General features: G+C 43.9%; 1 protein-coding gene across 1 annotated transcript; it reads right to left on the minus strand.

The window, feature by feature from the left end:
• Positions 1–1286: 1286 nt before the first annotated feature.
• RPS10 (ribosomal protein S10) lies at positions 1287–11376 on the minus strand. The gene is made up of 6 exons (XM_038380352.2): positions 11212–11376; positions 9255–9404; positions 8529–8700; positions 3118–3195; positions 2596–2651; positions 1287–1376 (listed from the first exon to the last, which is right to left on the minus strand). The coding sequence occupies exons 2-6, from the start codon at positions 9402–9404 to the stop codon at positions 1335–1337; spliced, it is 498 nt and encodes a 165-aa protein (XP_038236280.1). The 5' UTR covers positions 11212–11376; the 3' UTR covers positions 1287–1334.
• Positions 11377–21014: the final 9638 nt, after the last annotated feature.

The following is a 21014-nucleotide window of genomic DNA, read 5'->3' on the forward strand; positions in this document are numbered from 1 at the left end:
GTGTGTATGAGCATAACATAGCCACACTTTACAATTGTTTGATTTACCTGCTCATGAATTTGTTGATGGCTCCAGTTGGTTAATCAGGTCCTTGATTTGCTCAGCACCTGAAAAACTTGCCCTTCATAACTGTGGTGTTTGCATCACAAAATTATGCAGCACATTGGAAGTTAGTTTACTTCCCCAATATTCTAAACACAAGGAATACTGTAGTTATTGTGGGGTCATTCATATCTGCTTTAATAAAAGCCTCTACCCGAGAAAGATTTTTCAGTTTGCAGCACAAGACTGTCACAGAATCCAGACCTCTTTCTACAGAATCTAGTTTATACTCACCAGAGTACACAAAGATAGCCAGGCAGCCAATTCAGATCATAAACTAAAAACAAACATGAAATAATTAAGGGAACAGATCCTGTGTGCATAAGCAAAATTGCCTTGGAGAAATGGTTGCTTGTCCCTTATATCTGGCACAAAACTAGGACAATGCAATTTTTTGCTAAGCAACATCAGAGGCCAGAGACCATCCTGTTTTACAGTAAATGATTACCTACACACTAGGATCTGAAACAGTAAAGAGTGCATGGACTTTGAAAACTTTGTACTTTAAAATATGGGATATCCATAGCTGCTCCCTATTGTCCTGATGGAGAATTTCCCACAAGTATTGCAAACCATGCCAAACTGGCGCAGAGTGCTTGCCACTGGGGCAAGAGAGTATCAATAATCATGAAGGGCTGGATCCTCTAACCTTTTTAATGCAGTTACTTCAGTCTCATACCACATGAATCTTCCTAGACTCAGTGCATTTTAGCTGCTTCAACTTCACATTACCCATAATGCAAGATCAAGTTCTATAGGTGAGCCAAACCTTCAAGTTGCCTTATTAAAAGGGAGGCCCCATATTACCAGAAACCTACTATGGGTGCCCACTTACTGAAAGCATAAAGGGTACCAGTGGTACTTCCAAGCTGCCATGGAACCCAAAAGCCCATGTTCTCCTTCAGAAAAAACCATCAACCTCACTACCAAATCCTGCAGCAGCAATCACCTCTCCTATCACTGCTGCGAAGTCAGACTGATTTCCTAGGACCTAGTCTACTCCCCATAACCACTTTCTAATCAGGTTTCAGAGTGGTAGCCGTGTTAGTCTGTATCAGATTTCTAATCACGATTATTTTCAACTGTTGTAGCAGGAGCCAGAAGGCTTAGTGGTATAAATTGCTTTGTTTTTCTCTCTGATGTTAGCTTCCACACATTCAAATGATACAAGGAAGCAAGCACAATGAGATTTTCACCTATTTTATTATACACAAAAACATGACCAGAGGATTCTACTGAGGAGGCTGACCACGTCCACGACCGAATCCACCTCTCTGCAAAACAAACAAAAAACCAAAACACACAGCATTAGAAGTTGGGCCACATCAGCAATTGAAAGTAGCACATACCTACCAAACCAAATATTAAGTACATCCTAAATGCACTGAATCATTGTTTCCCCTGATGTGCAATTCTGTACTGAATCATAAGGAGAACCATTCATTTTGCCTGCCTTTACTGATCAAGTTCAGCAAATGAAGACTTAAGGACCAATATCTGAAGTTAGTTACCATGTGTACTGAGAGCAAGGTGGAACTCTTGCTTGTCAAAATACAGCTCCTGGCTTTATAATCTACGGTGTGGGCCAAACCCTGCTGACCCAAAATATGACAGCCTAGGAATTCAACCCACCTGTCAGTTTTGTGCAGTGGTTTTCAACATGCAGCCCATGCAACATCCTCAGGGCTGTTCAGTTAGTGTATATACTGTGTGGATGCGGCCCACAATGGTAAATAGGTTGAGAAACACTGATGTATTACTTCCAAGCTAGTCTGCTCAAACTAATGCTCTATTAAAGTGTGAAGCAACCCCTTTCATCAGGAGCTCTCACAGTGCTTCACAAATATTAAGCCTCCATCTCAATTCCGATATGAAGTAAGGGATCTAGAGCTTGACGTGCCAATAAAATTTAGCAGCACCTCAAATGAGAGGCATTATGTGCCTACACCTTCAAATTTAGACAGACGGGGAGGATTACGTATCGAGTTGAAAACAGAAGGAAAATTTGGAATTTGTCATGCTAATTATAACTTGAGTAATGTGACCAGATCACCGAGGCTACTGCTTGTCTAAAAAGGGTGCCGTAGAAGAATCAATCTCAGATGATCATGGTAATTTTCTTTCACCTGAAAGATTAGACAGATACACTGGGGGCTTTCTACCCAGTACTGATCAAATTATCAATATCACCTAGGAAGACTTTCAAGGAACACATGCTGCCTAACCAAGTAATTATCTCAAACAATGCTGTTTAGCATGTGATGCCCAATATGAGAGTTGTCTAGGTGGTGTAACTGCAGGCTCAAAAGGAGCTCCATCTATAGGTAGTGCCCTACACCGTTCCAACAGCAACTGCCAGCTGTTTAAGGGGGTGAATAAATGATGAATGCATTGTGAAGATACACCATCTCTTCCAGGGACAGCTTTAGTTAAAGCTTTCTTAAAGCATTAACAGAGAACAAAAAAACCCATCTCTCAAATGCAGATACTTACAAACTGGAATTCAGTAGCTGCTCCAGCACCAGCCTCAGCCTTTTTGTCAGCACCAACTGGGAAGAAAGAAAGAGCTATTCTAGAAAACTACAAAGCAGAGAGAATCCATTGCCTGGGCTTTGACGACAAACTCTTATTTAGAATATAATGTCTTTAGCAGTATCAAATATTTAAACTCTTGGGATGTGCACACCATAAGCTACAGAACTTCCACAATGCCATCATTTTTTTATTGCAATTGCAAATTATGGCAATTAGGCAATAGGAAACATTACGCCACATGGGAGAAAATGCACCAACCCAGCTTGACATGCAAGCGTAACTGCAGTGCAGTGGAAGCGTATTGATAAACGGACCCTAGAATCAGCAGGGAAGTGGAGGCTTGAGACCTCAGACATTCATTACAGAAGTTAGCATGTTGTATATCTAAACACTGAAGACATTTCTATAGAAGAAATGTGAACTGCACAAATGACAAGCTCAGTTTGATTAACTCATACTTGCACTAGATAGGACACTTACGTGGAGCGGTACTGCGTCTGTAGGTATCTCTGTCAGCCTCTCCCCGAGTAAGACGAGCAGGGCGTTCACCTTCCAGACCTGCAAGTCAGAACAGCCTTGTCAATCCATGGAATCCAATCTAAAGAGGCCTCGATTATGCTACAAGTGTGATGGTGTGAGGAGGCTTTGATACAGGATCAAAGGGACATATGCGCTCAGGCCTTATCGGGCCACAAATGCGTGCAACTAAATTTTAAATGCAATTCTCTATTGTGGCCATACTACTAGACAGTCTTATAGATCAGTGTCTCTCAACCTTTCTAGACTACTGTATCCCTTTCAGGAGCCTGAAGCATCTTGCATACCCCAAATTTCACCTCCCTTATAAACGACGTGCTTACAAAATCAGACAAAAATACTTCCTCATTTTTACAATTAAAAAATAAAACTGAAATATAAATATTGTACTTACACTTCAGTGTATAGTATATAGAGCAATATAAATAGGTCATTGTCTATGTGAAATGTTAGTTTGTACTGACTTTGCTGGTGCTTTTTATGTAGTCTGTTGTAAAACTAGGCAAATTATCTAGATAAGTTGATGTAACCCCTGGAAGACCTTTGCGTACCCCTGGTTGAGAACCACTGTTAAAGACCACATCAATAACGTTTGAACAATACAAATCTAAATATGTCGCTGCTTGCGGGGACCCACCCAAGGTGAGCTCCACCCAGATCCAACATCCCACACCTCCCCCCCACACCCCAATCCCCTCCCACACCCAAACTCCCTCCCAGAGCCCACACCCTGCACTCCAAACCCTTAGTGGCTGTTCCTCTGCCTAAGAGCAGCAGGGACATGTTGCTCTTCCAGGGAGCCACTCAAGAGCCAGGTAGGGAGCCTGCCAGCCCCACGCCAACCAGACTATAGACTGGACTTTCAATGAAGATCAGAAATGCTGGTTTAATAGAGCTTTCCCATTGGTAAAGTGCCAGATAACACAGCTTTTACTGTATTTGCTTGCCAAGTTTCTGACCAATGCAAATACAGCTAAATTACTACCAATCCTGAATTTACAACACACTTTCAACTACATTGTGCTGCTAGCCAGGCCAACCTGCAAAACTAGCTTCAAATAAGGGCTAAAAATTGAAGGTTATGATATAAAGAACTCATCAAGGTTGTGTATTTATTATGCCTGACGTATGCACACTTTTACCCAAAATCCCAACTGTACAGAATTCTATCCCCAGCCCCAAATACTTGATTAAAGCGTGGGCAACAAAAGTATCTTTCGTCTTAAAAATGGGATAAATTAGTACGCCTAAGAAAAGGTGATCTAAAGTAAAAAAAGAAATTAAGCTAAATAAAAGGTGGGCAGATGCTTCCAGGGAAGGAAGCAAGAGGCAGAGCTCAAATAGAAGCCTGATGGACTTACCACCCTTTTAAACTTCGGGAAAACCCTACTGTAAGTCCTTAAAGACGAAGGTCTCCAATACCAGTGGCTCTCAATCTTTCCAGATTACTGGAGTCTGATTTGTCTTGCGTACCCCCATGTTTCACCTCACTTAAAAATTACTTGCTTACAAAATCAGACAAAAATACAAGAGTGCCATAGCACACTATCACTGAAAAATTGCTTACTTGCTCATTTTTAACCCTATAATTATGAAATAGATCAACTGGAATATAAATATTGTATGGTATATAGAGCAGTATAAACAAGTCACCGTCTGTAAGAAATTTTAGTTTGTACTGACTTTGCTAGTGCTTTTTATGAAGCCTGTTGTAAAACTAGGCAAATATCTAGATGAGTTAATGTACTTTCTAGAAGACCTCTGTGTACCCCTGGTTGAGAACTACTGTCCTACACCACCAGGCACCAATGCTTTACTGTTCTGCCAGTAAAATCCTGAGTAAGGGCTGGTGGTTGGATGGTTCACCACAGAATGACATGCAGTTTCAAACATGTTGAGAAATGCACAGCTCCCTGATTGATCCTTTCTGGAGGAAGAAAATTGCCTACCTATTAGAATTCATTGAAAACTAGTGCTCACGTTTAGGTGAAGGGAAAAGTCACAGTTTTCAAAATGCTTCTACCACAGGGAGGTATCATAGTGATACCATAGGGCACAGCATCTGAACCGGCCTTCTGCTACATCCACGTCTCACTTCTCTGAGCAAAGAGGGCTATGCTTTGGGTAGTTATGTTCTCTAGGAAGCCATGGGCACTATGGCACTGAATCCTGGCCTCTCTCTACCCTGAAGCTTGCAATCAAACACTATGACACACCTAACGTGGTTACAAACAATTAAGAGACTGTGGTATCAAATACACAACAGTACTCTAGAGCACAATTAGCACACTTTAAAATACCATTTGCCTTGAACTGAGAAAGCATGTTATATCCTAGGGGTTCTCAAACTGGAAGTCAGGACCCTTATTACATGGGAGGTTGCGAGCTGTCAGTCTCCACTCCAAACCCCGCTTTGCATCCAGCATTTATAATGGTGTTATAAATGTAAAAAATGGTTTTTTTAATTTATAAGGGGAGGGTCGCACTCAGGCTTGCTGTGTGAAAGGGGTCACCAGTACAGAAGTTGGAGAACCACTGTTATAACCACACTAGCTATTACAACTGGACAATAGGTATAGCTCTATCAGTGTTGTAGTTAACACAATTTAAGTTGTGAAGTGGATAGGGCTTAACACTTCTGCACTATACACACTGAAGTAAATATGGCAATAGCCAATTTACCTTCACTAGAGGAACTCTAGAGCAAAAATTTTAACCTGCAAGTTTCATACATACTTCTGTAAATCACAGCATCTCACAGGAAGGACGAGACACAAAACTTAGGACCTTAGGCTATGTCTCCATTACACAGCTTTTAGTGCCACAGCCGTGCCTCTAAAAGTCGCACAGCATAGATGTGGTTGTTAGTTCTCCTGACAACTCGCTGTTCACACTGGCACTTGTTGCAGCAAAACTTTTGTCTTTTGGGGGCAGGGGGCGTTAAACACCTCTGAAAGACAAAAGTTTTGTCGTTCAATTGCCAGTGTTAGACATAGCCATAGAGACACGGCAATAAGTGGAATTAAACATACACATTTAAACCCTGTCAATATTGGTCAAGGCATCTTCCAAGCAAGAATTTAAACTGTTTGCTCAAAAGACGCTACAGTTTCTCTGGCTAACATAGAAAGGTCTTAAAGTGTTACAGGTACAAGCCCACACACATTTTGGCTGAGCATGTGGCTCAGCAGTAGTTGAGAGCTACAATGCAACTTAAAATCAGTGAGGCACTTTACACACTGTACTGGAAAGAACATTCTCCCAGCTCAAGAATAAATCTGTACCTCTAAGTGGTAGGGATGAGGGTATTCCTGCTTGAGGGCAGATTACACTTACTGTGCACGAGTGGCAGACACCCTCCCTCCCCATGCAAAAGTCCAACTTTTTCCCACCTCAAGGGAGAGCCAAAATTTTGAGTCACTGCAGCAGACCTTGCAATATCAAGTTTTGCAGTAGTTTTTCCTCCTCCATTTAGTATCTATTCTTGAGTTTATGGCCACACCCAGATACCAAGTTGGGCCTTCAGAAGTTCAGCTGAGTTTGCAGCAACAAGTCAAGGTACATCATCAAACTGAAAAATAGTCAACTTAAAATAAAAATGTATTTCAGGAAATACACCTGCCCCCTGTTCCCTGGTAACTTGTCATTGTAAAAGCCCACTTTTCTATATTTTAAATGTTTCTTCTCGTTGCTGTGTGACAAATGAACAGAGGAAACTGACTAGACAGAGAAAATAGCAACGAAGTCAGAGTGCTTCCAAATGCATAAAGGAAACTAGTCAAAGAAAGATAAATTATTCACTTGCAGTTTTTGTAATTTTCAGTGTTACAAACACCTAAAGCATATTCAAGAGCATAAACTGAGGGGGATGTCAGAGTTTAAGGCCAGTAAAGGCTACTAGATCATCTAGTCAAACCTCCTGTTGATGGCCTGTGATATATACCACCCAGCACCCACACACTAACCCAACAACCAAAATCAGACTCAAGTGTCCTTTAATCTTTAAAGTGCACAGTGGCAGAGATGTGTGCTGTTTGGTCACAACCGTCTAAGACTAACTTATGCTTTATCTTTACTATAGCACCTTTTTGCCACAGAGAACCCCAAACATTTTTGCAAGCCATTCATACAGCTCCAATGAAACACTGCTACCTAGGAAGGTGAGGTGGCAGGCCATAAGCAAGTGTGCAGCACGTTGCTTAACGGGTGAAATTTTAAATCAACCCCAGTTTTGTTCTTCATGTGCTATATTAGCCATCCTAAAATAAGCCTCTTGGAAGTACATGAATTGACTAGATTTCAGTGGTCTGTAGGAACCATTAATATATTTTGTATTTATGTACTGTCTTTGAAAATACACATTTACTCTATACACACTGATTGCTCCTCTCTATCTAAAATATTCATTTTGCAAGTACATCCCTATCTAGAAGGATACTTTTAGCTGTGAAACAAGAATCAAAGTGATACTAAACAGCATACCCAAATATGCAATGTGAATTTGTTGGGAAAGTCATAAAAGCTACAAGACAAGTTTTGCACATTGCCTGAAACTCAGATGCACTGAGTTTTAGGGTTTGCAATGAAATAGACAAGGCCAGAAGGGACTTTGGTGATCATCTAGTCTGACTTTCTGTTTAACACAGGCCATAAGACTTCCTTGAGTTAATTCCTGCTTGAACTAGAGCAGCATTTTTTTTTGTTTGTTTTTTAAAGAAAAAACATGCTGTCTGGATTTAAAAGTTACTACTGATGAAGAATCCAACAGGACAACTCTTGGTAAGTTGTTCCAATGTAAGTTACTCTCACTGTTAAAAAGTTGCATCTTACTTTAGTGTGATGTGGTCTAGTTTCAACCTCCAACCATTAGATTTTGGGTCATCTTGACCTGTCTGCCAAACTCAGTCAAATTTCTGTTCCCCATCTAAGTACTTCTAAACTAGTCAAGTCACTCTGTAATAACCTTTGTTAAGATAAACAGACTGAGTTCCTTGAATCTTTCACCGTAAGGCAAGTTTTCTAATCTTATTCTTGTGGCTCCTCTCTGAACCCTCTCAAATGTTTCAACTTGCTTTTTAATCTGTGGATCCCAGAACTGGACACAATATCAAGTACCAGTCACACCAGTATCAAATGCAGAGGTAACAGAACCTCCCTACTCAACTTTTTCCTTTATATAGCCAAAGATCGCATTTGCCCTTTTAGCCATAGCACTGGAAGCTCACATTCAGCTGATTATCCACCATGCCCACGCAGCCCAGCAACCTCAACTTTAATTTATACCGTTCTTCCCCACACCCCGTATCACCCATCCAAGAATCCCATGGTAGTTGCTTTTATTAACTAGTGCTCACCTTTGGGCCGCGGTCTGCCAGTCTCAGGGCGGCTACGGCGCAAGGTGGCAGGCACAATCTCAGGGGGCAGATGAAGATAATCACGCAAATACTGGATACCCTCGTTGGTCAGATACCAATAAAAGTGCCTCCAAGCAAACTGCTCCTTCACGTAGCCACGTGATTTCAGTGACTAAGGAGAGAAATTCTGGTTACGCTTTTTGCAGTTGCAGGTGGATTACTACATGAGCACTTGATTGTGACCATCTAACATCTTTAAATACTACCAGCCAGACCAGTGGTAGTTTACTGAGGATGGGTGGAGGACTGACGACTAGACATTCAGTAGCTCAGAAGTACATGTGAACGGACAGAAAAATGCAGTATCTTCAACATACTAACTATTCACATTCCATGAGACTAATAATTCAAGGGTCATTATTCAAAACTGAACTAAAAATGATGCTAAAATCATAGATTCAGAGACAGGATTATGAATCTTGTGCTACACAATACAAAAGCTTTCTACACAGTTTGTGTATGGCTGATTAAGTTAATATGAAAAAACTAGTAATCTGGAAAAAAGGCAAATTCCATGGGAGCTGCTGTTTCTCTCTCCTTAAACAAAGAGAAGTAATGCCAAGATTAGTCAGGTGGTGCTCAATCCACCAGCTTCATGAGGTCCCAAAACACAAAAAAAGCTGTTTTTTACAGCCCAGTGTAGACCCATAAATTAATTTGTCACACCTGCATGGCTTTCATGACATGGAGGTTGGGTACATTCTTGTCTGCCAGCTCTGGGTGTTTAGGCATGTGAACATCTTTCTTGGCCACCATCACTCCCTCCTTAAAAAGGAGTTCGTAGATGGCAATCCGGTTCTTCTTGGGCATCAACATCTGGACAGAGAAATCAATAGTTAGTAGACTAGCAGTAATACATTAGTGTGTTGCTAGATCTAATAACTGGATCTATATTTTATTTTAAGCCACCCGATTCCATGCTGGACCTGCAGTGACTCACTGAGCAAAGCACCACCACCTTTAGCCATGTTAGAAATTATGGGAATCCTTACTACCTTAACTGGGAAGATGTATACAAGCTAGCTACAAGCTAGAAGATCACATAGCTCAGCTGCTCAGAAGCCCATGTTATGATCCACTACGAACAGCAAGCAGAGTAACCTTTTTGATAAGTTGTTTTTGTAGCATAGATGGACCGTAAAACAGCATCACTGCAAGTATGCATTTAGCTGTCTCCACAGACTATTTATATTGCATTTAATTCAATGTTCCCAACAATAAAAGCTACAGACAATTCCTTCTCACACTGAAGCCAGCCAAGGGAAGCAGGGAGGAGAGTAGTCTTCATTTTAATTCTTAACAGTAGCAATTTTAAACTGTACTTTGCAACCATACTTAGGAAAACATCTGCTACAGTCCTCATCAGGTAGTGCAGAAGGCAACAGCAAGACCAAGAGACAGCAACATGCGTGCAGTGGAATGACGCTTAGTAATGTTTGTACAATAGGCATCCTACATGTTAGACACCTAACAGAACTCCCAATCGCAATGTCTATAATCCACACTATCTAGTTATGTGGATAACTTTCAAAGATTAGGAACCCCTTGATGCTTCACTTCCAAACAGATAGATGGGGGAAGAAAATCCATAAAGTGTGTGTTATGTGGATAGCACCCAATACTTAATGAGTACTTTAACTGTGAAATGCCTGATACTTAAGGCTTTAAACGTACAGAACTAGAGCATCACAATGAACAGCATCAACATACTGTGCCAAAGGCCTGCTGAAATAAAAAGGCACTTAAAAACCAAACTGAAAAGGTATTTTCCTATGGTAGTCGCACCCTTAAGGTGGCCCAGAAAACAGTAACTGACCACCACTGTGCACAGTGACCCAAAAAACCAAACCAACCATTTTGGCTTGGGTTACTTCTTTCTGATTTAAGATTTGCACAGCTGCAAAACCAAAGCTTGTAAGTGGTAACTCTTTTTAGGAAAGGAAGCACCCAACAGTAAACATCGTATGTTCACAGAACATCCATATAAAGAGGAAGCAGGTCCCACACACATGGGGGCCATGAAGAACCCATCACTAAGCCCCAGCAGGAAAACAGCTCTTCTGCACTTTGGTACGGAGCAGCTCGTGGTGGTGCTCAACCTGCTACCCAGTCTCAATCGAAGACTAGAGTCAAACTAGTTCTTTCCATCCCCGCTCTGCAGTACAAAGAAAGCAGAACCCTCTTCCATACCAGCAGGATTAGAGGTGCCGCCACTGCCTCAGTTTACAAAGGGGTAGAAAATGGAAACCGGATTTCCCAGTTTAGCCCTGACTAACCCACCCCATCCCCTCTATCCCCCACATATGGGCCGTACCAAGAGTGCGGCATAGCAGCTTCTCCCACCCTCCCAAACAGCAGCCCAGCCTCCGCATACACAATCAGCCTTCCAGGCCCCAGGCTCTTCCCCCACCGCCTTCTGAGGCCCAACGTCCACCCCTAGGCCGCAAATCCCCCCCCCCAATTTGCGGCCTAGCTCCCCCCACCGCCCAGGGCCCCTCCTAGGAAATATCCCCGTGGGCGTGTGGCGCAGGGTGCCCGCCCGCCGCCGAGAGCCAAGCCGGAGCCCCCGGCCGCAGGATGGCGGCGATATGAGGGAGATGAAACGGCTGGAGCCCGGACTTACCGTGGCGCTAGCAGTAAGCCCGAGAGCTAGAAAGGAAAGAGCATGCGCAGGGCGGCCTCTTCCGGCCGGACACGCAGGACCCCACGCAGCTGCGGCACAAGCGACTAATCGAGTGCCGGAAAGAAATCGCGTTAGGACCCCTCTCCCGGAGCAAAGCACGTGGGTGACCGTGCAAGCGCCTGAGTGGAAATGCAACTTATGTACTTGCAGCCAGTTTTTTGGGGCGGGGGGCTTAAGTGGCTTTTGATGTTGGGTGCTTCTTTTTTTTTTTTTTTAATGTGCCTAGTTTAAGAGAACAAGGTCCTGATTTCCAGAGCGGCTGCTCCATTGAAGTCAAGGAGAATTCAGCCCCTCTGACAGTCTGGCCAAGTCTGTGCGTCACGCTGGGCACCCAAATCTAGAGACCCATTAGGCCATATTGAATGAATAACGACATCGGTCCCCCCCAGGAAAATGACCCGCCCTGCTACTCTCAGATCCCGTCCATGGTAGCAAAGCACTGTCATCTGGGGCATTGGAGCCAGACAAGTCATCTCCTGCCCCTAATCCTGCGGCTGGACCCCTGCACCCACGAAGCCCCATTTGAAACAAGTGGAGCTCCTTGCAGACACAGAGTAGCCCATCCTTGCTTATCCAGTTGCAGGATCATGGTCAGTGTTAACACGGTTGCCAGCTCTCTTCTTTGTAACTGGCCTAAGTCAGACCCCTCTCTGATCCTCTGGTCGAGTCAGAAATTCCTGAGATTTCGGGTATGTCTATGGCGCTATGGGGACTATAGCAGCATAGCTATGTTGCTGGAGCTATGCTGGCATAATACCGCAGGACAGATGCAGCCTATGCCAATGAAAAGGGGTTTTCTATCAGTGTGTGAATGTCATCTCCCCAAGCAGCAGTAGCTAGGTCAATGGAAGCAGTCTTCTACCAACCTAGCTGCATCTACACTGCGGGTTAGGTAAAGCTATGTTGGACAGAGGTGTGGATTGACCGATATAGCTATGTTGACCTAAATTTTAAGTATAGACCAGGCCTTAGGAGGCAAGTCTGAGGCCCTGAGAAATCCCGGTGAAGGGTATGTCCACTACAGGAGCACAACTACGACGCTGCAATTGTGCTGCTGTAGCACCATAGTGTAGATGCGTCCTACATTGGCGGAAGGGGTTTTTCCACCTCTCCAGGAGATGGTAGCTAGATTGTTGACAGAATTCTTCCATTGGACTAGCTGCACCTACACAAGGGGCTAGTTCAACCTAATGACAGTGCTCAGGATGCAAAACTTTTCACAGCCCAGAGCAATGTAGCTATGTTGATCTAATTTTTAAGTGTAGACCAGGCCTGAATTTCAAGCCAAGCTATCCTTCAACAAAAAAACTTCAAAAACAGACTCCAACGAGAGACTGCTGAATTGGAATTAATTTGCAAACTGGATACAATTAACTTAGGCTTGAATAGAGACTGGGAATGGATGAGTCATTACACAAAGTAAAACTATTTCCCCATGGTATTTCTCCCCCCCACCCCACCCCACCCCACACTGTTCCTCAGATGTTCTTGTTAACTGCTGGAAATGGCCTACCTTGCTTGTCACCATGAAAGGTTTTCCTCCTTTCCCCCCCTGCTGCTGGTGATGGCTCATCTTAAGTGATCACTCTCCTTACAGTGTGTATGATAAAACCCATTGTTTCATGTTCTCTGTGTGTGTATATAAATCTCCCCACTGTATTTTCCACCAAATGCATCCGATGCAGTGAGCTGTAGCTCACGAAAGCTTATGCTCAAATAAATTTGTTAGTCTCTAAGGTGCCACAAGTACTCCTTTTCTTTCTTCACAGAGTACAGTCTCTGGCCTTGATTCTGCAGCATGCTCTTTGTGGGCTGCCTGCATGGAGCTCCTGACAAGATCAGGGCCTGTGTGGTGAGTAACTAATAAACCAAACTCCAAGCCAATAACTTGGGTGCAAAAATAAATAAATACACAGCCCACCACTATTAAATTAATTTTGAAGTTTCACAGGTCCACTGGTTTCAACATGGAGCCTTGCACAGAGGGGCTTGTAGTCTCCATAGGCTGCGTCACTGCATGGAAGATGAGGACAGATGCAATCAGATTCTTTTTTGGCTACTTATGTCTGTCAGATTGTCTCTCATGTGCTCCTGGCCCGTTACTTCTCTGCGGTCCCTCACTTGGGAAAAATTGGGAGCCACCACTGAAATTGAATCATGAGAGGAACAGAAATAAATAAATAAAGCCATCAAGCTGACCCTGCATTGCCTCAGCACATCAAAGCAGCTGCTGCCTCCCAAGGAGGCTGCCCTTTCCAGCTGGCTGAAGAAGCTGCAAGAGAGTTTACACTCTGCAACACAATAAAGGTCACATCATCTTTAATACAGAAAGGCTGGGGTGAATGTAGTTCATGTTCCCATGTGAAAGAGAACACAACACATTATCTGAGACATGCAGCCCCAGGGAACTCATCCTTCTCTTTAGAGCCTCAAAATAATACCCGACACGCCAGTGCGAGTATCGGACTTTTGGTGGGAGGTGTACGCAGCTGTCAGGTAAGAGCAGTGTAACAGCCAGTTGCAATCATAATATGGATTGATTGATTCGATCAGCAATCCCAAAATGACTGTGTATATTATACCAGACCCATTTTCTCCCTAAAATCCTTCCCTAGCATATGGGTCAAGTATTTATTTAACTGTTAATATTGGGCCAAATTCACCTTTCAACAGTCATAGGATCTTCCCTGCAGACTTTGAAAAAGCAACAGAGTTGGCTTGGCCTGCCAGTTCCATTTAAATAACCAATCTTTTTGGTAATAAAACAATACTTTTGTTTATAAACCATCCCCTGCTCCAAAACACTCAGGATTTTACACCAGAAATACAGCCATTACAATTATGCATAATTAGTCCATGCCCAAAGTGTTTTCCAGCCAGACAAATTCAGCATGGTCCCTGTCCTGAAGAGCTTACAGTCCAAGGCACCAGTCTTGAATGCTGTTCAGCATGAGCAGTCTCTTAGCCCAGTGGGGAGCCCCTTCTAAAGACAAAGGGGCTCCATAGGGATGCAGGGATCTTCACACATGGACAGCTTCCAGGTTAGTAGCTAATTCTAAACATCATGTAACCAGTGAGACAGGAAGGGAGAAAGATTACACACACACACACAAGTTTTTGCACTCATCACAATGATATTGCTTTAAACCCACTTTTACTTCTTTGGGTTCATTGCATTAAATCCCACCCTTTTGTACCTCTAATTGGAGCCCCCCTCAGCCTCTCTTCCTGCATCCTCTCTTCAACTCCCTTCCCTCTGCAGACATTCAATAAGCTAATGGCTAACAATCTCTGCAGAAGTGCGGGGTCTCCCTTCTGAAAGTTTTCTGGAGCAATGGTTCTGTCCAGCCAATAGCACTAGAGGGCACTGCAGTTATCAGAATGAAGGGCTGCTGCACTCACTGCGGTGTATAGGGAGGGTTCTTCACAAGGTGTCCATTCCTCTCCCCACAATTTGCCCTGCTCTTGTTTCATCCAGCAAAAACAGTTGCTTTCAGTAAGCTCAGCCCAGCAGTCCCCCTCTCTAACCAGCTGATTCCTCATGGTTTTTGCATCTGGTTATTTAACAGTCCCTCCAGGATGAGCAAGAGGAAGCAGGCGCATGTTGTTTACCAGTGACGATCAGGATCAGCCTCTCCCTTTAAGCACGCATCTCCCCACTTCAGGCACAAGCCCAGTAAATGAAAACTTGCACATTTCTGGGACCACCTTCCCTCTAACCTCAGTAATTTCAAGGACAGGAGCCGTTTCGTGGGTCCTATGCAGATCCCAAGGCCATCCTTAGATGCTGAATCTCCCTTTCCTTCCCCTATAGCATGTTGGTGCATCTTCATGAGCGCTGAGGCCTATCTCTCAGATAGATTGGCTAGGAGGACCAGCTCTCATTGGGAGCTGGCTGCTCCTTGTGCTAGCAGAGATGCTACATAGAGTGGATGCTCATTTGCTTGTAATGAGTTTTTCCCTGGGAACTAAGACCTCAGATTCCACTCTCAGCATTCACTGACATACACATTCAAGCCACGCTTAACTATGTTACAGCACAACTTGGGTCAGCCTTAGCATTTATCAATTATTAACTGCTATTGTCATCATCTCTTATGGACTGCCATCCAGCTCTGATGTGTCTGTTAATTTACCATGCGTCCTCGTGATTCATGCTCTGTACTTCCCCATGGGATGGCAGCTGGGTTCAATTCCGCATCCTAGTCACCTGCCCGCCAGGGTGGAAGCAGTGCATGTTCCATCCTGTCACAGAGCAGAAGGGCCTCGCCTGGTTCAACAACATCCTCAGTAACGCAGACTAAGCAGAGATTGCTGGAGCGTTAAGAGCAGGATCCAAAGTCCACTGAAGTGAGTGCGAATCTTTCTATTGATGTCCGGTGGGTTGGATCAGGCCATACAGGTGCTTTTAATCTATCTGCAGTTGGAAGGATTGTATCTATGCCTCAGGGCCTCGAGTCGACAAGCATGGACAATGGTATTTTTTTAAATGACTTACATTTTTGCATGTCTAACCAAAAGACAATACTGTGTGCCCCCCCTCACCCCCCTGCAGATATTGCGAGAGTAGTGCTAGCTGTGCTGGCGTCAGGCAACATAATAGTGTACAAAAGAAGGCCATACATAGAAGGCAGCTATTCCAGGACTGAGGGTTTGGAGAATTGTGGTTCGTTAATGAACTGTGCATATGACTGCCCTCTACGAGTTCGAATCAGAACTGCTCAACTGTGTGCCATAGGACCAATACTGTTTACTAGTGGAGATTCTCCTTTAGCATAAGTGGCAGAAGCCTGTGCTGTTTTGTTGTTTTTGAGCAGGAGGATCAAATTTGTGTCTCTGTGACGTTCTGAGTGGCCACTGTGCATATCTTAGTGATGAATGACATTCCCACTGTAGATTGCTGTGTAACATACACAATAGGGTTGATCGTGTATACCTTATCCTTCATATTACTTTGCCATTGTGTCTGATTCTATCCTGTTCATTGAAACTCATGGAGCCATTATAGTTCTATATATTATACATCGATCATGGGCCCTGTTTACAAGGGTGGGGTACAACCAATTCCAACAGATTCAATGTGCTAATTCTGGGGCAGGGAGGATGGCATGTAGTTATGCTGGCTTAGTACCAGAAGAGCTGGGTTCTGTTCCCAACTCTGTAATTCTGTGCAGCCTTGGGAAGCCACTACAACTCACTGTACTCCAGTGGGGATAATAAACTGAGCACCTTCACAAGGGGTCTGCTTACCCAATGTGTGCAGGGTGCAGAGAGCTGAACTTCCTCCAAATGTGGAAGTGTCCAGCCCTGGGATTTTGGTTTGAGCCCATCGCTATTATAATGATTAAGACTATTATTCTACATTTCTTTATGAATTTGTCAAAACAAAAATGCAAATTCAAAATAAAGGAAACAACTTCTGCTGGATCTGTTGGTTTTGTCCATCTGTCTGCATTCTCTTTGCCGGTCTGCCTATCCTGCCCCCCCTGGTTAGTGACCAGGTGTAACGATGCTGGTTCTGGTGGGACCCAACTGAGAGTGCCAGTTCAGGACAAATTGCTTAAAGCAGAGTTACAGCCCAAGGCTGGGGTTTTTCCACCTCTAAGGCAAACCAAACCAGCCAAACAGAGAAGACTTTGGTTTTACCCCACTGGCTAACCACAAGTCACACAAGCAATTCCCTTAGACGCTCCAGTTTTCCAGTGTCACCACCAGTGCCGCTCGTTATGGGACGAATGGTTATGAAAACCAATACCCCATGAAAAAAAAAAAGGTTCTCTCGATCCCACAGGACCAAGCCCCAGACCCAGGTCAATATACAAGTTAGATCTTACCCACAAATCACGCTGTTGCCAGTCCTTTAGAATTTAAAATCTAAAGGTTTATTCATAAAAGGAAAGAGATATAGATGAGAGCTAGAATTGGTTAAATTGGAATCAATTACATACAGTAATGGGAAAGTGCTTGTTTCAGGCTTGTAGCAGTGATAGAATAAACTGCTGGTTCAAATCAAGTCTCTGGAGTACATCTACAGCTGGGATGGGTCATCAGTCCTTTGTGTAGAGCTTCCACTTGTAGCAAAATCCCTCCAGAGGTATGAAGCAGGACTGAAGACAAGATGGAGGAGTTGCAGCAGCTTTTTATTGTCTCTTGCCATATGGTCTCTGCTTTCTTTGTCCCAAAGACAAGCTGTCCATCATATGGCATGGAAAAACCTCAAGAGTTCTGTCCATAGGCAGGACCCTGCATGCCTTGCTGAGTCACAAGGTGTATCTGCCTTCTCTCAATGGGTCAATTGTATAGCTGATGGTCCTTAATGGGCCATCAAGCAGGCTAGGCAGAGCTGACACCAACTTGTCTGGGGTGTCACCCAGAAGCATAGCATAAATTTGAACTACAGATAGTATAGAGCCAATACTTATAATTTTAAATACAAAAATGACACATGCACACAGATAGCATAATCCTAACCAGCAAACCATAACCTTGTCTTAGACACCTTATTTGACCCCTTTATACAAGATTTGTTGCCACTACAGGACCTTGGTTGCAACAATGATTTATACGGTCCCAGTTCATATCAATAACATCACACCAGGGCAGAGTTTCCAAAAGCACTCAACATAGACCTAACTCTGCTGGCATGGGAGCAGACTTAGGCCAGGGCTGAGCCCCTTTGAAAAGGCTTTGATCAGCTTGATTTTTCCAGATGGCCATCTTGGTTGTCAGGGCACAATCCTGACTCTTTTGAGCAAATACTTGCAACCTTTCCCTCATTTTCTAGGAGTCTTTCTTTTCAAAGCAGGATGGACTAGTAACTAGCGCCCTAAACTAGCATTCTAGAATCCAGGGTTCTACTCCCTGCTCTGCTACTAACCTTTTGGGCAAGTCACTTCCCTGCTCTATGACTCACTTTTTCCATCTGTTAAATGGGGTTAATGATAATGATGTCCTTTGTAAAGCACTTTGAGCTCTTTCAATTATCCTGCTGGGCCATGCAGACAAATGAAAGAGGAACAAGGATTTAGCCCTTATTATTGCTCCCAGCCCTGGTGCCCGAAATGAAACAAATCAGAAATAGACCAATTCAGGGACAAAAGCTGTGCTGGATGCAGAAAATGTGAAATGTTAAGGTCCCTCTCCACACAGTATCACAGGGTCTGCGCTCAAAGCAGAAAGAACAACCCTCACAGTTTGTCCTCCCCCGCAGCAAAATGAAATGGGACTTGGTTTGATGGAGCTTTTAAATCTTTTATAGAGTAAGGAAATACAAGCAGTCTCATGGGGCTTCATCAAGGTCCTAGTGCCAGCCTACTGTTTTTTTAACTGGAGAGTTAATGTGCTCATGGCTAGCTGACTGACATACATTTAGATAGATAGCATTTCCAATCCAGAGAGATTGAGGGACTTGATAAATTATGAGCCAAATCCTGCTGGCTTTTCTCGTGTAGGCAGTCTATCTACAACAACAGATAGTGTTACGGCACAGGGGCTGCATCCTACAAAAGGATGAGCCCTCTGGTCCTGACCCAGCAGTGCTTAACATGAAGTACGTGAATAGCCCCACTCTCAAGGCCCTTGCAGGACCGAAACCTAAAACTCTCACAGATGGAAGCCCTCAGGTTAGAACTTTCCTCCCTTACTTCTGTCGGTTACCGTCAGGTGCTACGTTAGTTTAGGCCTTGATCCTGCAATCACGCGGTTCTCCGGGCACACATGGAGCAGCATTGACTTCATGTGGGTAGGCCCTTAAGATCACACAGAATCCTATTTGAGTCAGAGAGGCTCCACATAGGCACAGGGTGTCTATTTGTATGGATAAAATTACAGGATTAAATTGTAAATCCTTCTGAGCAGAGGCTGGGTTTATTTTAATCTCTATAGACAGCCATGCATAGTTATGGCACTACGACCATGTGCTCCCACCATTCATAAACAACATTTTAAATACTATAAAAATCAATAGCTGTATTCACAAAAAGAACAGGAGTACTTGTGGAACCTTAGAGACTAACAAACTTATTTGAGCATAAGCTTTCGTGAGCTACAGCTCACTTCATCGGATGCGTATCTGTATTGACACACTGGGAGTCTGAACCTGTTGCTCCAGGGAGGGGATGGCCCTCCAAACCCAGTACAAATCTAACCGCTGGAAGTGAGAAAAGAGTAGGGTTGTTTCATGTTCCCAAATGCAGTAGATTCAGTGAAGAGAAGACACAGATTTTGGTGCTGTGATGAAAATGGAATCCAGGGTAGACTCTGCGGGGGATTTTTAGATTAAAATGGTTTGTAAAATCCCTCCAACAGATTCTTTTAATCAGGTCAGTGCAAAATGATGTGTCTCAAAGAGTTTATTGTTTGAAGCCACATTTTTATGCAGCTTTCTGGGTGGGAGATCCCCTTCTGTCCACTCAGAGTCTGCAGCACTCCCCAGAGCCAGCCATTCAAATGGCTCAAGATGGGACAATGGGCATTGTAGCTGTACGGGCTACATCCCCGTTTATGCCTGCAGTACTGCCTGCCTCGCAACACTGTCACACAAACCCTCCTCCTTGTGTTGTGTGGGAAGGGCACCGTGCCTTTCACGCTCTGTCTCGGCGGGTGTTTAACAACCTAGGTGCTTTTTTCACTGTGGGGGCAGATTTCCTTGGCACCCTCATAGGGATCGCAGTCCTTGTGGCAGAGCAGTGCAGTGATCCATGCCCTCCTACCCACAGTCCCCCTGCAGACAGATGTAGGGGTCTGGTATTGTAGGAAATGTGGATGAAATTCTAAAGGCCAGTTAATACTGAGAAGGCGATGGATGCTGCCCACAAAACCCTTTACACGCCAGCCTGACTTACAATACCAAGCAACACGGGGTGAGATTTTCCAAAGCTCTCGGTGTTGGCCTAATTCCGCCACTGTTTTTGCAGTCAAGGATGAACTCTCCCATTGCTGCCAGTGGGAGTTGAGTTAGGCTAGTGTGGGACACTTGAAACCCCGCCACCATCACCTGACCCTGGGTATCCAGAGGGGATGCATGTTAGCACACAGGAGAATAAGAGGAGAGACAGAGAGCCCAATAATATCAATGATTTACACCAGTTCAGCACTGTCTATGTGAGGGTCTCAAAGCACTTTACTAGTGTTAATGAGCTCAGCCTCACAACCTCCATGAGAGATGGAAAAGTACCGTCCCTATTTTACAGATAAGAGAAACTGAGGCAGAGAGAGGGGAAGTGACTTGACCAGTGTCACCGAAGACGTCTGTGGCAGAGCTGGGCATAGAACTTCAGATTCGTAGACTGGACTGCAGATGCCACCGACAGCCTCAACTCAGAGCCAACTCCGCGTTCTCTTCCTTTATCTCCTCTCCCTCCTGCTCTTTCCCTATATTTGCATCCTCAGCAGAACATAATTAGGGTATATGTAGATGTGCTCAGGTTTTTTTATTGGGCATGATTGAATCTTCTTTTTCCTCCTGCATTTTAATACAGCTAAATGCAAAGTTAAGCATCAGGGAACAAGGAATGCAGGCCACTCTTACAGAACAGACTACTGGATCTTGGAAAGCAGTGCCTCTGAAAAGGATCTAGGGGTCACAGTAGACAAGCAATTGAACATGCACTCCCAGCGCAACGCTGGGGCAGAAGGAGCTAATATGATCTTTGAGTGTACAAACAGGTAAGTGAATAGGAGAAGAGTGATGATTTTACCTCTGTATACAGCATTGGTGAGACCGATACTGGATGCTGTGTCCA

Source organism: Dermochelys coriacea, chromosome 21 (assembly GCF_009764565.3).
Source record: "Dermochelys coriacea isolate rDerCor1 chromosome 21, rDerCor1.pri.v4, whole genome shotgun sequence".
Taxonomy (NCBI): Eukaryota; Metazoa; Chordata; order Testudines; family Dermochelyidae; genus Dermochelys; species Dermochelys coriacea.

What these genes read in the sequence shown, in the direction of transcription:
- RPS10 (XM_038380352.2), bottom strand. Translation starts at nt 9,404, where the DNA reads ATGTTGATGCCCAAGAAGAACCGGATTGCCATCTACGAACTCCTTTTT. An exon ending in TGGCAGACCGCGGCCCAAAG is followed by an intron (nt 3,196 to 8,528) that starts GTGAGCACTAGT and finishes TCTGACTTGCAG; the next exon opens with GTCTGGAAGGTGAACGCCCT. An exon ending in CAGCTACTGAATTCCAGTTT is followed by an intron (nt 1,377 to 2,595) that starts GTAAGTATCTGC and finishes TTTGTTTTGCAG; the next exon opens with AGAGGTGGATTCGGTCGTGG.